Below are 13,401 nucleotides of genomic sequence, written 5' to 3'. Positions count from 1 at the left end.
TATATAAATTATAACTCACTTATCTTCATTGTAATTGGACGATAAGTTATTTATCCCAAATTTTGGGTTCATTTAGACAACTACAAGTAAGTTTTTTGTTCAAAAATAAGTTTATTTTAAATTGCATTGGCAGCAAGAGAAATCTTTTTTTTTTGGTCAATGCAAGAGAAATCTTTTGTTTGATCTTCGGTGACAATGGCTGCCCATTAAGGGCTGGCCCATTAATGGCAAACCACTGTGTGTAAATATTGTCCGCACTTGATTCCAATTTTTCCATATTGTTTCTACATTTTTCTCTCAATATTTTCCTTTCTTTTCAACACAAATGGATCCAAATCAATTTAATTCTAATTTTTACTTTAATTGGATGTAAAATTGTCAACCCCCAAATGATCCAAAAGCTCAAAGACCACAAATTCCTTCAAATTCTTCACCTCTCCCAAACATGGGAAATTTTCCTATCATATATAATAAATAATTGATTGTAAGCCAATGAGTATATTTATTAATTCATTTTAGCCAATTAAAAATGTATTTAAATATCTATTAAATTCTTTATAAATAAGTTTGTCTCACTAATTTGTTGCATTTTCTTAAAACATTGCCTCAATTAGAGTTTGAACTTGTTGCTTATTATTTTCATTATCCATTACCTTTATATTATAGACTAGTACTTTGACCCGCACGGGGGATTTTCATTGTAGTTTATCGTGTATATATTGTTTTTATTATATTTATTAAAATATAATTTAGGGATTAAAAGGAAAAAATAATTTTATCTATAAGAAAAGAAAAAAAAATTGTGATGAATGTATTTATTTATATTTTGTAAAAGTTTACAATTACTTTATCTATTTGTGGTTTCTACCCTTATTTTTCCAAATGCGAAATTATTTAAATTTAATAGTTTTTAAGTCATTCTTAACTAAATTTTTTATCAATTTGTATTATTGTTTATTATATTTATAATTTTTTGATTAATTTATAATATTTGAACTTTTTTAATTATGTTTTCTTAAACTTTTTTTGATGTTTTGTTTACTTACAAACAAAATGTAGTAGTAGTACCATGTAAATAATACAAATTTTAGTTATATAAAGTACCATGTAAATATATTGTTGTATAGGTTTAAAAAAACACTGTATGAACCTGACTACTAAAAGAGGTTCATTAAGAACTCTAATATGTCTTATTTGCTCTCTTAATGTTTTCTCAATTTATCCTTAATTTAAATTTACAAAATTTTTATTTTATATTAAACAGTTAACTAAACATTAAATTGCATACATTACCTAAGAAATTGAAATTACTCTTGAAGTCCCTAAAAATGTACCAATATAATTCATTTTGTTCATGTAATCTTTTTTCCCTATCTAAGGTTGGACTTTCTTTTCTCCATAGTCCATCCTTCTTCTATGTTGATAATGCCAAGCCAGGCTTGCTAATATTTTGCACAAAAACTTTAAAATATTTGGCTAGGTTCAAATGAGTTTGATTGTGCTGCAAATTTCTTGTAAGCATTAGTCTACGTAAGGGAATACTTAATTGAGATGATGACATTATTGTTAATCTTCAAAAAGACTAATAAATCTTAATTATTGCAGCAGCCAAAAAGTCTGAAATAATAAAGTTCTATTGTCAGTACATTCATTCTTTATATTCCAGCAGTCCAAAAGAATCCTTACACAAATTTGGAGGTGATTGGAAAATAATTATTGCTCACTTGCCATAAGCATGTTTGAGTATTTTAAAAAAATGCTACGCCATTTTATAATTTTCCTTAGACATACTATACCACAAAACAGAAAAAATATTAATGTTTGTTTTTCAAAAGTAAAAGTAATATTTATTAATAGATAAAAATCTTGAGTGAAAACCCACCAAAACAATGATAGTCCACTAAAATTAATCAATTAACTCACTTCACCTAAAACGAATGCACCAAACAAAAACAAAAATCTTGAAAAACTGCAGCTAGTTGAACCTTCCCTATAACCTGTACAAACTTCTTCTGTTGTACAATCAGCTTCAAATATGTAGGGGCTCTTATTGTGAGCAATTTGAAATATAGGCCATGAAAACTCACATTTTCCACGGTTTCTTTTTACTTTAAGCATCTTTGCACCAGTAATCGTCTTGATATTAACACCAAGATGAAGAGCTCCGTGAATAGTCTCAGAAAGTCCATGTCCAATAGGGCCAAAATATGATAACAACCAAAAAGATGCTGAGTATCTTCTCCTAAATCATGCGTAGCAGCATAGCTTGAAATCATGGAAATACACATAGATCCCATTGATCTCCTTCTGTAAATAGCTGATAGAATCCTCCAATCTTTTGCGTTTGGAAAAGAGGTAAATAGCAGAACTTGAAACAGAAGACAAAAACTTGCTTACCCTTGTCCAAATATCGCAAGTTAGAACAAACATTCATCAATATTGAACACATAAACTTGTCAGGTAACAACTCAGCAGCCTGACCTGGTCGAACTGCGCTAGAGCCAGCTCTTGGAGCCCTGCTCTATGACAGGCCCACATCAAAGAGTTTTAAGATATAATGTCAATCTTCTTCATGTTACTGCTCCTCCAATGCATAGCTAGTAGGTGATGGGTTCTTTCGGTAATAGTCACTGAATGCATAAGGAGCGCGGTCTTTCAGTGCATTTGGGTTATAACAACTTGCTCCTGGCTGAATTGTTGAACAATCTGCACCAAAATACAGCTCAATAACTACATAGATTTATCACTCAACATGTAATAATTGGAGAGTCGGGGCAAATAGTGAAGCAATTGCAATTGAATCAGAATTGATAAAAAAAAAGCCCTTGTGGAATACTTGCGCCCTATTCATATTCATGTAAATGAACTTGGCTATAAGGCTTATATGAAAATAAAATATCCATTGAATTGTTATTCTTTATGAATTAAAACATTTAGAGCACTAATTTTTATTTATCAAGTGCAACATATATATCATTTCATTCCAATATTCTCTATTCATCTCAGTTTTATTGACAACAGTATCAGATGACTACAAAATGGGAGGAAGATATTAACCTGTAAAAAAGAAAAGCTATATTTCTTATTAAGCGTAATGGTTTACATAAATACAAACCGTTAATAGCAGATAACTATAATGTGATACGCCTCTCGAGCACCTTCCATGCCTAATCTGCGTAGATCAACATCTGTGCCATTAACAGTGGAACCTCTTCCGGTAGCTGATCAGAACAAAAAGTCGGTGGAATAGATCAAGCTAATGGTCCTCTTGTTAAATAAAGCTAAATTAAATCTAACCTTGATAACATTGAAGGAAAATGTCCATGTAGGGATAAAGTAAAGGAAAAATCAAGTGGGATAAGGTGGTTAATCAGTGTTTAGCTGTCAATGTGTTAAAGATGCTCTAGGAGTATTTCATACTGCACAAAATAAACCTATTCCCAAGATGGTTCCACAGACCATCACACCCAGCGACACCTTAACTTATTGAAGATAGGGTAAATTACACATTGTAAAATATGCAATTGCCTCTTTATCTAGATTTATCTGCCTCTCTTTCTCTCTGATTTTACCTTTCCCCTTGACCTTCTCCCCATATCTATAGTTTTCCCTCTCCTTTTCTCTCGCTCCCTTTCCTTTACCTTATCCCTATCCATTTCATTCAACTAAACCAACAAAGATGATCATATCAATGTAGTTTATAGGGCTGATTTAGGAAACTTTGAACAGAAATAACCATTAAACATGTTACAACTATATAAAAGCTTGAATTCAAAAAAAAAAATAGACATAAGCTTGAATTTTTTTTATCAAATACCATTTCTTCATTGCTATGCTTTAGAAATTTAAGTAATCCCCCTGACGTGGTATCATTTGATGCATCACAATCTTGAGTTCCTTCTTTGCAGAGCTGTACATCAAGCCATGACTTTTTCACCTGAACTCAAGAAATAAGACGCTTATAAACAAAGTAGCAAAAATAAAGAATGTCAATTATGGTTTAAAATTGGATGAAATTGATAAGTTTTCACCTCTGATGGCATAGATGGATTATCAAGTATTGAGTACCCCCTGATCTCTATTTCAAGGCCAAAATATTCTTCTGGGAGTTTTTCTACATGACACTCACCTGCATTTTCCATAGTGGAATAAGTGACTGATAAAAAAGATGGGGAAGAGAACACATTAAATATCAAATGCTAAATATTGGCCTAAATAGGTGAAAAAATAGTCTAAATCCTTGTTTAAAAAACATATCATCCCCTTCATTTTAAGTATACTGCTGAAGTAGCAGCAAGTTCAGACATGAACCAAATAACAAAAATAAATTCATAGAATTTTATTAAACGAAATCACATCAGAACTAAGTGGTAGGATGCACGAAAATAAAAATCAAAATAGAAAAATGAAATGATGAGGTGAGTTGCAGGGGTAGCTTCAATTATTGAAGGTGGTGCCTGAAATTGATTGTGTTAAAAAGGAGAAAGGAAGCAAGAAGTGTGCTAGAAGAAACCAAAACCATCTAACTCAGTCGTAACACCAATAGTAGCAACATCTTATGGATAATTATTTCTTTAAGTTTATGAGTTGTATAAATTCTTGGTTTTGGCACCAAAATCAGCAGCGCATGTGCTATTAGACTCAAAAGGGGAGGACGCAACGCAGGGGAGGGATTTTGACAAGGAAATGGGTTCCGTATGTTTAGAACTTGCACATTTTTGAACAATTCCTTTCTTGAGCCATGCCAATCCAATAACTCAAAAAAATAAAATAAAAAGGAAAATGGTCCAGTTTACATTATCCACCACCTAAACACACATCACTTAACAGAATCATGAAACCATAAGCATTTCTCCAGATCAGAATAAAGAAAACTAAAATTTAGAAATAAAAAACACCTCTAAGAAATTGTGCCTCCATGTAAAGAAAATCATTCCGAGGACGGGGTCGCGTTGCAGCCTTGCTTCAACTCTGTTGCCAGGTCCTCCGTCGATATCGCATTCGCTCCCAGACAACCGAGATCTCTTCCTTTCGCTCGGGTTTCTTCCTCTCCCGCACCACCCTCTGAATCTCTCGGATCATTCTCTCCTCTCTCATTTGGCCCCCTTTATTTTTCCTCTTAACTTCTGGACCATAGAAGAGAAAGCATATATTTTGAGGGTTTTCTGTTACGCTTTTCACAGACTCTTTGGCTTTTGCATTCGCATCAGCGTTTGAGGTTTACGCTTCAGAGATGCTTCAATTATATTTCTATATCTTACATCTTTGAGATTTTTAAAAATTAGTTTAATTTTTTTTTAAATTAGAAATATAAATTGCACACTCCAATGATCGATCTTGGATATTCACCTCCCCAACCCGTATGTCCTCCAGCCCTAACTAGTTAAGCTATCATTTGGGGACAAATTTTAGTTTAATTGTGATTGTGGTAAAATGGTGAAATCAAAATAGATATATATATGTAAAATTTATTTACATTATTTGTATTAGTTATTAACTTATTAGTTACTTTCAAAAAAAAACTTATTAGTTATTAAACATTTTATATTTCAATTAGAATTTAATAAATATTAATGAAAATGAAAAATATATAAATATTAATCTAAAAATTGTTTTTGCTAACGCCGCCAATGATATGGACAATTAAAGTTTGACATGGTAATGGTCCAGACTCCAGAACTAATAAGCGTACACTATGCTAGTCAGCGCGCGTTTGAAGTGCACTGTGTCAAAAGTCAAACTCTCCTATTCTCCTATTGCTTTCGTTCCCCTGATGTCATGTAATATGTTCAAATTTAAAAAAAAAATACTGAACAACTAAGATCCAATTTATTATTAGTTATTTTCGATTAAAAAACATTGTTATTGTTATTTTACACTAAATACACCTACACTTAGTAAAGAGATATGAACAGAAAAAGAATGTAAAAAAAACTTATGTAAGTGATAAGATAAATGATATAATGGAAAAAGACAAAAATGAGAAAAAAGAGATTGAAGAGAAAATATAAAAGCCGGGTAAAAATTCATCCGACAAAAAATTTCTATCTCTAAATGATATATTAAAAACCACCTTTATAAATGTCAACTCAAAATATTTTTTAATTAACATGTAAAATTTTTACAGGTCGAGGCAGAAAATGAGACATCTTTTAGTGACAAAAAATATGATCATTGACAGAGTCCATACATGACAGTCGCAAGCATGAACCCCTGCAATAGTCTTTTTAGAGTGAGATAAATATAAGTCTTTATAAGTAGTTTTTAATCTCGACTGTTTTCTCTACCTTGGACCGGAAGACCATCCCGCACCCTAAATTTTTAAAAACCAAAAAAAGGAAGAAATTATGATCCCTTGTTGCTTCAACAATGTGACATAGCTGTCCCCCATGTGGACCCACTCATTCACCAAAACCACCAACATTCAATACACCACGTGATAAAAATTCCAAATTATCCTCCTTCATGACCAAAAAGTTAACCCCGTGTGTGAACTGTGTGCACAGCTGGCAATCACCCTCCACGTCATCCCCAAACCGTATATAAACCTTCTTCACCCTCTTGACTTCCTCACTCACTTCTTCAAACCTTTCAACGCTTCCAAAAACCGATCAAATTCTTCTCCAAATTCAACATGTCAACCCTCACCGCCGAGCAAGAATTCTCCGTCATCGTCGCCACCCTCACCAACGTCATCGCCGGCTCCACCTCCACCGTCACCGCCGCCTTTCCAGACCACCAAACCACCACCTTTGACCGGATAGTCCCTCCACCTGCCTCCATGGAAACTTGCAAGGAATGCAACATTGCAGGATGCTTGGGATGCAAATTCTTCCCGGAAGAAGAGAGCAATAACAACAACAACAACAACAACAACAACAGCAACAGTAACAGTAACAGCAACAAGAAGAAGCAGCAGAAGAGGGCAAAGAAGAAATACAGGGGAGTGAGGCAGAGACCTTGGGGGAAATGGGCTGCTGAGATTCGCGACCCGAGGCGCGCGGCCCGGGTCTGGCTGGGGACGTTCAACAATGCAGAGGATGCCGCCCGGGCTTACGATAAGGCGGCGATCGAGTTCCGCGGGCCGCGGGCTAAGCTTAATTTTCCAATGGTCGATGAGTCGCTCATGAGCTTGCAGCAGCACGCGGCGGAGGCAGAAGTGGTTAATGCGCCGCCACCGCCTTCGGCTGGGAATGTGATCAACCAGGGAATGGAATTGGAAGGAGTTGATGGTGATCAATTTTGGGATAGGATTGGGGATGCGGATTTTCAACAGCTGATGATGATGATGGATTTTTCTAGAGATTCCTCTGACTCTGTTACTGGGAACACTCTTAGTAACAGTTCCTGATTGTTCTATAGCAAAAAAAAAAAATTAGTTAGTTTTGGTGGTAATGTGTGGTTTTAGGTGTAGCACAACTTGTTAAGTGTGTTGATTAGCTTCGTTGGATTTCTATTTTCTCTTCTTCGGCTAAGATTTTTTCAGGGAGGAATTTGCAAGCTTAGAAATCACGATCCAGTTCACAATGTTTGAATTTTGCAGAAGAATCTGCTTGTATAAAAATTGTATCTATGTTTGTTGCTTTATTCTTGTAGATTTCTGAACTTATTTCCTCGTTTTAGCTTCAGGGCCAATGAACAGAAACATCAAAACAAGAAGATAATGGATAACAACAATTTATCCATTTTTAGTAAGGAGTTCACTTTGACTGTACGGTCAGCATATGAAACTAGAGTCCACATTTTATTTGGTTCATACTAGGATATACACCAACAATGACTTATTCTTTTAATACTCGTAGACATAGTAAGTAGTACATGATTGACCATAAAACTTGCTTAATTACCATGAATAAAGATTGAAAATTGAAATCTCAACTTCTTGATTAGGGAATAAGGTGAGAAACTACTCTACCACACTTGGTAGTTCTCAAGATTAACTTTTCCCTTTATTATTGCAGAAAAAACTGTCACTAAATTAAATATTCAATAATGGTAGTGGTCACTATTGGTATGTGTAAAAGTAAGTATAAGAGTTGGCCTAATATGCTTGGAAAAACATGAATCTGATGGAAAAAAAAAAACAAATTAGTATGATTTGTAGCTCTTGTTAGACATTTTTTTTCTTGAATTTTGGTTTGAAGTGTGGATAAATGCACAAATACCATGTTAAATAACCACTTAATCCCAAAATTTGCTTAAGTTATTGGGTAAATGTCACTCTAATGATTTTATATTATATTATAACAGATTTTTAATTCCAAAAAATGGTAAACAAAATAGTTTTTACACTCAAAACAAACGTGCAGCTAGAGATTCTAGCAAGTAGCTAGCTACCAATATAGGGAAGAAGTTGGATACAGACAAAAAATAAAATAAACCCCACCATCTGTCACCTGAACCTGAATGATGTCAGCGTGGTGAGCATTTTGGATGACAAATTTACAACTATGTAGGGCCGCGTAGTGTCCATGGTTATGCCACATCTGCAGTGAGCACTGCCAACTGTAATTGAAGCACGTTTTCATTTTACCCACGTTTTTTGAATGTGCTTAATTCTCCACGATCTGTTTTGAGGATGAGATCAACATGCATCATTAGAAAGATACTCAAACTCAATTCATAGAAGCTTATAGAAGCTTAGAATAAAGCTTTGATTCCCATTCCCAAAGCTTACTTGTGTTATGTACACTACTCGTTAAATACTCGTTTCCCCTATCAGACATGACATCTTGAGTGATGCAAATTCCTTTTTGGTCTGACTTTGTCGACTAGTTATAGTATTATAAATAAGTTCAATACCGGCATGTTTATAATTTATTATGTCTGTAAGTATGTTTCTTAAAAGAAAACCAAAAAGGTGAATTTATTTAAAGTAAAATTTATTTTACTCCACTACATTTTAAATGTAATTCATGTTCTTGTATATATTAAAATTATTTTTTTTTTTACTGGTTTTCAAATCAACCCAATGATTATCTAAAGCCTTAATTGCACTTTTGGTCCCCCAACTATACCCTTCCTGCGAAAATCGTCCTTAAACTTCAAAATTAGCAAAAAACGACCCTGAAGTTTACACCCGGTTGCAAAACTGGTCTGCCGTCCAAAACCATCCAAAACTTAACGGATTCTGGGTTAAAAAATGAATTAAAAATTAAAAAAGTGAAACCCAACAACCTTCATTCATTATTCATCTTCTTCAAACATCTTCTTCTTCATTTTCATCCCTGTCATTTTCTTCCCACATCATCCTCAATTCTTCTATTTTGATTCAAAATTCTATTGGAGAAAAAAACTAAAAGGAGCAGCAGCAACTTCCATTTGGTGTTTCAAAAGAGCGTAGGTGGCAGAAGCGACAACAGAAGCGATGAAAGGTGGCAGAGATGGAGAAAAAGGTGAACGAAGATACCCATAGCTTTGCAGACGAAGTTGAGGTTGCTGATTCGGTCAATGGTTCGGCGACGGTGGCGGGTGATGGTGAAGGAGGCAGATTCAAGCCACCACTTTTCTTCTTCAGATCTGGTCTCTGTTGATTCTGTGTCTCTCTCATTTCATATATTCCTCCCTCCACGACTCCTTCCTCTTTAAAACTCATAAAAATCCCCCTTTGTTCACCCCCAGAACCCAGAAAACCCACCGATTTTGGAACACCAACACACTTGCATTTTCAAGTTCTGGGTTTTATGGTTGTTTATGGTTTGAGTACTAGATTTGAAGGGGGTCAATTGATCTTCTGCTTCAATTGCTTGGATGTGATGGTGAATTTTGGTTTCGATTGAAGAAGCAGAGAGAAAATGCAGGTTGAGGTGGAAAGGGATAACAAACAAGAAACGATAAAACTCACCTCTTCAGTTTTTCAGGATTTGTTTTTCCTGGATTTGGTTTCCTTTTAATCTGAACAATTTTTTTTTGGATTAAAATTTCAGGTTGTGATCATTTGAATCTCAAATGCTCTCATGAATTGATGTAATATTCTGGGTATTTCTAGATTTCAATTAAAATACTATTATTTTCTCAATTTTATTTTTTATTTATTTTTTAATACATTTTTAACAGAATATTCTGTTAGTTTTTAGACGGAATCTAACGGAAAACCAATTTTGCAACCGGGTGTAAACTTTAGGGTCGTTTTTTGCTAATTTTAAAGTTTGAGGACGATTTTCGCAGGAAGGGTATAGTTGGGGGACCAAAAGTGCAATTAAGCCTTATCTAAATAAATGATTATTTAAGTAAGAGATTTTGTTCACCAATAAAGGTTTCCAAGATATTCCAAAACTCTCTTAGTCATTCCTAGTGAAAGGTGAGGTTGAGGGTAATTGAATGGTAATTGAGTCTTAATGTTCAAGGAATACCAAGCTTAAACCACTAATAGACACAGCTCTGAAGAAAAATCAAGAGACAAAGGCTCAGTGAAATATATATTAACTGAAAAATGAGAGAAAAGAAGTAAGATATTGAGATCAATAAATCGCACTCCAACGTTTATCAATATTAATCGAAATCTGAGAGATTAGGATTGAAAGCAGTCAATGTATACTCAATATTGATCAAAATATGAGAGATTAGAATTGACATCACTCAATGTATACTCATCTCTATCATGTAAATACTCTAGAAGGTTGTAACTTAGTAAAAATCAAATGCACATTACCCAAGAGTATAAATTGAGCATGGATCTCATCTGACTAATGAGATGAGAATTCCTTATAATACTCCATGGGTGGATTCCTCACCAGAACTCATCAAGCCTGAAGAGGCTGGTAAGAAGAATACTTGGTCGAGTCCAGGATAAGAAAACTCAATTGCCTGGAGAGGTTGGCGTAAAAGATTATCGTTCTGCTTGGTGATGCAAAGACAAAGATTACTCATTCTTCTTGGAGAGGCAGGGACAAGACTACTCATTCTGCTTGGAGACATATAGACAAAGAATACTCAAAAACATGGAGAGATTGGAGAAAATAACACTTGGGAGGAGTCTTTCCCAATACTCAATAGCTTGGAGAGGTTGGGTTAAAACAACACTTGGGAGGAGTCCCGTCTAATACTCAATAACTTTGAAAGTTTAGATTAAAGAACACTTGGGAAAAGTCCCTCTAATACATGTATAAGGAGAAGTCCTGCTAATACTCTGTTCTTAGTGTAATTCTTGGTTGATAGACCAAGGTTTGAATGTAGCTTGTCTAGGTGAACATGATAAAATTATGTGTGCTTTCACTCTTACCTTATTGCAAAACTCTTATCAATCATCTGTTGCCATCAACGTCTAAGACGATGCAAGAATAATATTTGAAAAATAGAATTATCAATTGCCAAAATCATTAAGGATGATACAAGCACTATTCAACCCCTTTCTTGTGTCCCTGTGTTATTCCTCATATACCTTATGTAACAATTTTAGGAAATTCAACACTCGTGGGTCGAATAATTTCCATTGTCACTATAACAAAGATTCAATTTTTTTGAACATAAGTTCTGATGTGTATGGAGCATGCATCTACCACATACAATAGTTTTAGAAGATTCAACACTTGCGAGCAGAATAATTTTCACTTTCACAAAACCCCAAATTTTCCTTGTTACTCAAACCGACTCATGCAATAGACTTTTCGTTGGTAGCCTAATTCACTAACTGATTCAAGTAATTAACATATTAATACCCTCATTAAATTATCAAGTACCTCATTAACTTAAAGAACTAGTCGCTTTGGTGAAAATTAAATCATAAAAATCATTCTCAAGTCTCAACTTCATACATATACTTCCTTAACCCACATTTTCTAAGAAATACATCAACAAGCATTTAGTTCATATCAAGTAAAATCACCCAAGTGATAATAAATATAAATTTGCACAAAACAAAAGCCTAATGCTTAAATGCGCAAATTAGAGAAATTATTGATAAATCCAAGAAAACCGGACTCAAACTGGTCAAACTGACCAATGTTAGATTGTTAATGAATCACTGAATCCAAAAAGTTGCATGAATTTATCCATTACTTAAATAAATTTTCTATTATGGTAGTCACAATTTACTCAACTAAGAAGAATCATTTAAAAAAAAAAGTAGTGCAATAAAATGACAATGCTCATTAAGATCACAAATTCACATAATTCTCCCAATAAATTTTTGACAAAACATGAAAATTTTACCACGAACATAAAACATGGTATAAATTTAAGTTTCATCCTACAAAGATAAGTACTAGATTACAACTTTCACTATGTTTCTTTTGAGCTTTCTGTTACACTAATCATCTCGTCCCTCACTACACCAAAATAGCAACTTAGTGGCCAAAATTTCGCGGCGGTTGGGCAAACCGCCGTCGGTCCCTTTTAAAACTCACTATTTCGCGGCGGATAGCCAACCGCCGTCGATCCTTTTTAAAAAATGTACTATTGGCGGCGGTTACAACCGCCGCTAACATTACTGCTAAAATTACTCCTTGTTATCGACGGTTGCCAAGGGCCGGCCCTAATTTCCCTCAATCGATTTTCCAATCTAAACCCGCGAATGATTTTCAGTTCCCTCCCTAAATTTCATTCTTCCTCACTTTCTCAGTTCAATGTGGCCCTAAATTTCATTCTTCCGCTCAATGTCACCTTCACGCTCCTTCTTCCGCTCAATGTGGCCCTAAATTTCATTCTTCCGCGAATCGATTGTCACCTTCACGCTCCTTTCTCAGTTCTTGCTCACGGTTCTGTCATCGTGAGGGCTCATCTTCAAGCTCAATGATTTTCAGTTCCACGAATTGCTTCTCTTTCTCAGTTCTTGCTCACGGTTCTGGTATGTGTGTTCTCTTTCTCACATGTCTTGCATCTCTTTCTCTCAAATTTTCTTAGATTTCTCTCACAACATATATCCCTAACTCTCCTCTCTTTGAATTTGGGGAACAAGACCCACTATAGTGATTCTGGTTTCTCACACGAAGGAGGAAAGGCACACTCTCCCCTGGCTTGATTGTTCCTCTTGAGAAGGTAAGGGTTTCTCCAATCTCTCTTGTAGTTTTTTTTCCTATTTCTCTTTTACAAATTCATAGGCAATGTCTGATATATGAATATGCATATATGAAATGGGTTAGGGTAGTAATGACTTGATTATGAATTTTTCAATTCTGGGAAAATGATGAAGGTTAGCTCACTGAAGTGAGTAGGAAGCTTTAGGTTTTCAAATATGGTGCTACTGAAGTACAATGCTTTGTCAACTGAGAATGTAAAGTAGTAAAGAAGCTCTCCTGAGCTCATAAACTTGTTGAGTTTGCAAGTAACAATTGTAGATTTGACATCGTTGAGTCATGTTCTAGTTAATCTATCTATTCCACTTAATTTGGGAGGATCGGGCGTTTAAAAAATGTACTAGGTAAATAAGACGTTATACCATAGCCTTGTCTGTGTCTATTAACC

At 34.6% G+C, this 13,401-nt stretch overlaps 1 protein-coding gene across 1 annotated transcript; it reads left to right on the top strand.

Moving 5' to 3' along the window:
* Nucleotides 1-6,566: 6,566 nt before the first annotated feature.
* On the top strand, nt 6,567-7,587 carry LOC130709985 (ethylene-responsive transcription factor ERF109-like). The gene has a single exon (XM_057559140.1). The coding sequence runs from the start codon at nt 6,635-6,637 to the stop codon at nt 7,349-7,351; it is 717 nt and encodes a 238-aa protein (XP_057415123.1). The 5' UTR covers nt 6,567-6,634; the 3' UTR covers nt 7,352-7,587.
* Nucleotides 7,588-13,401: the final 5,814 nt, after the last annotated feature.

This window comes from Lotus japonicus, chromosome 4 (genome assembly GCF_012489685.1).
Source record: "Lotus japonicus ecotype B-129 chromosome 4, LjGifu_v1.2".
Classification (NCBI taxonomy): domain Eukaryota; kingdom Viridiplantae; phylum Streptophyta; class Magnoliopsida; order Fabales; family Fabaceae; genus Lotus; species Lotus japonicus.
Note: the sequence above shows the minus strand (reverse complement) of the source record. Positions and strands in the feature narration are given on the sequence as shown.

Excerpts from the sequence above, each read along its gene's own strand:
- LOC130709985 (XM_057559140.1), top strand. The coding sequence starts at position 6,635 with ATGTCAACCCTCACCGCCGAGCAAGAATTCTCCGTCATCGTCGCCACC.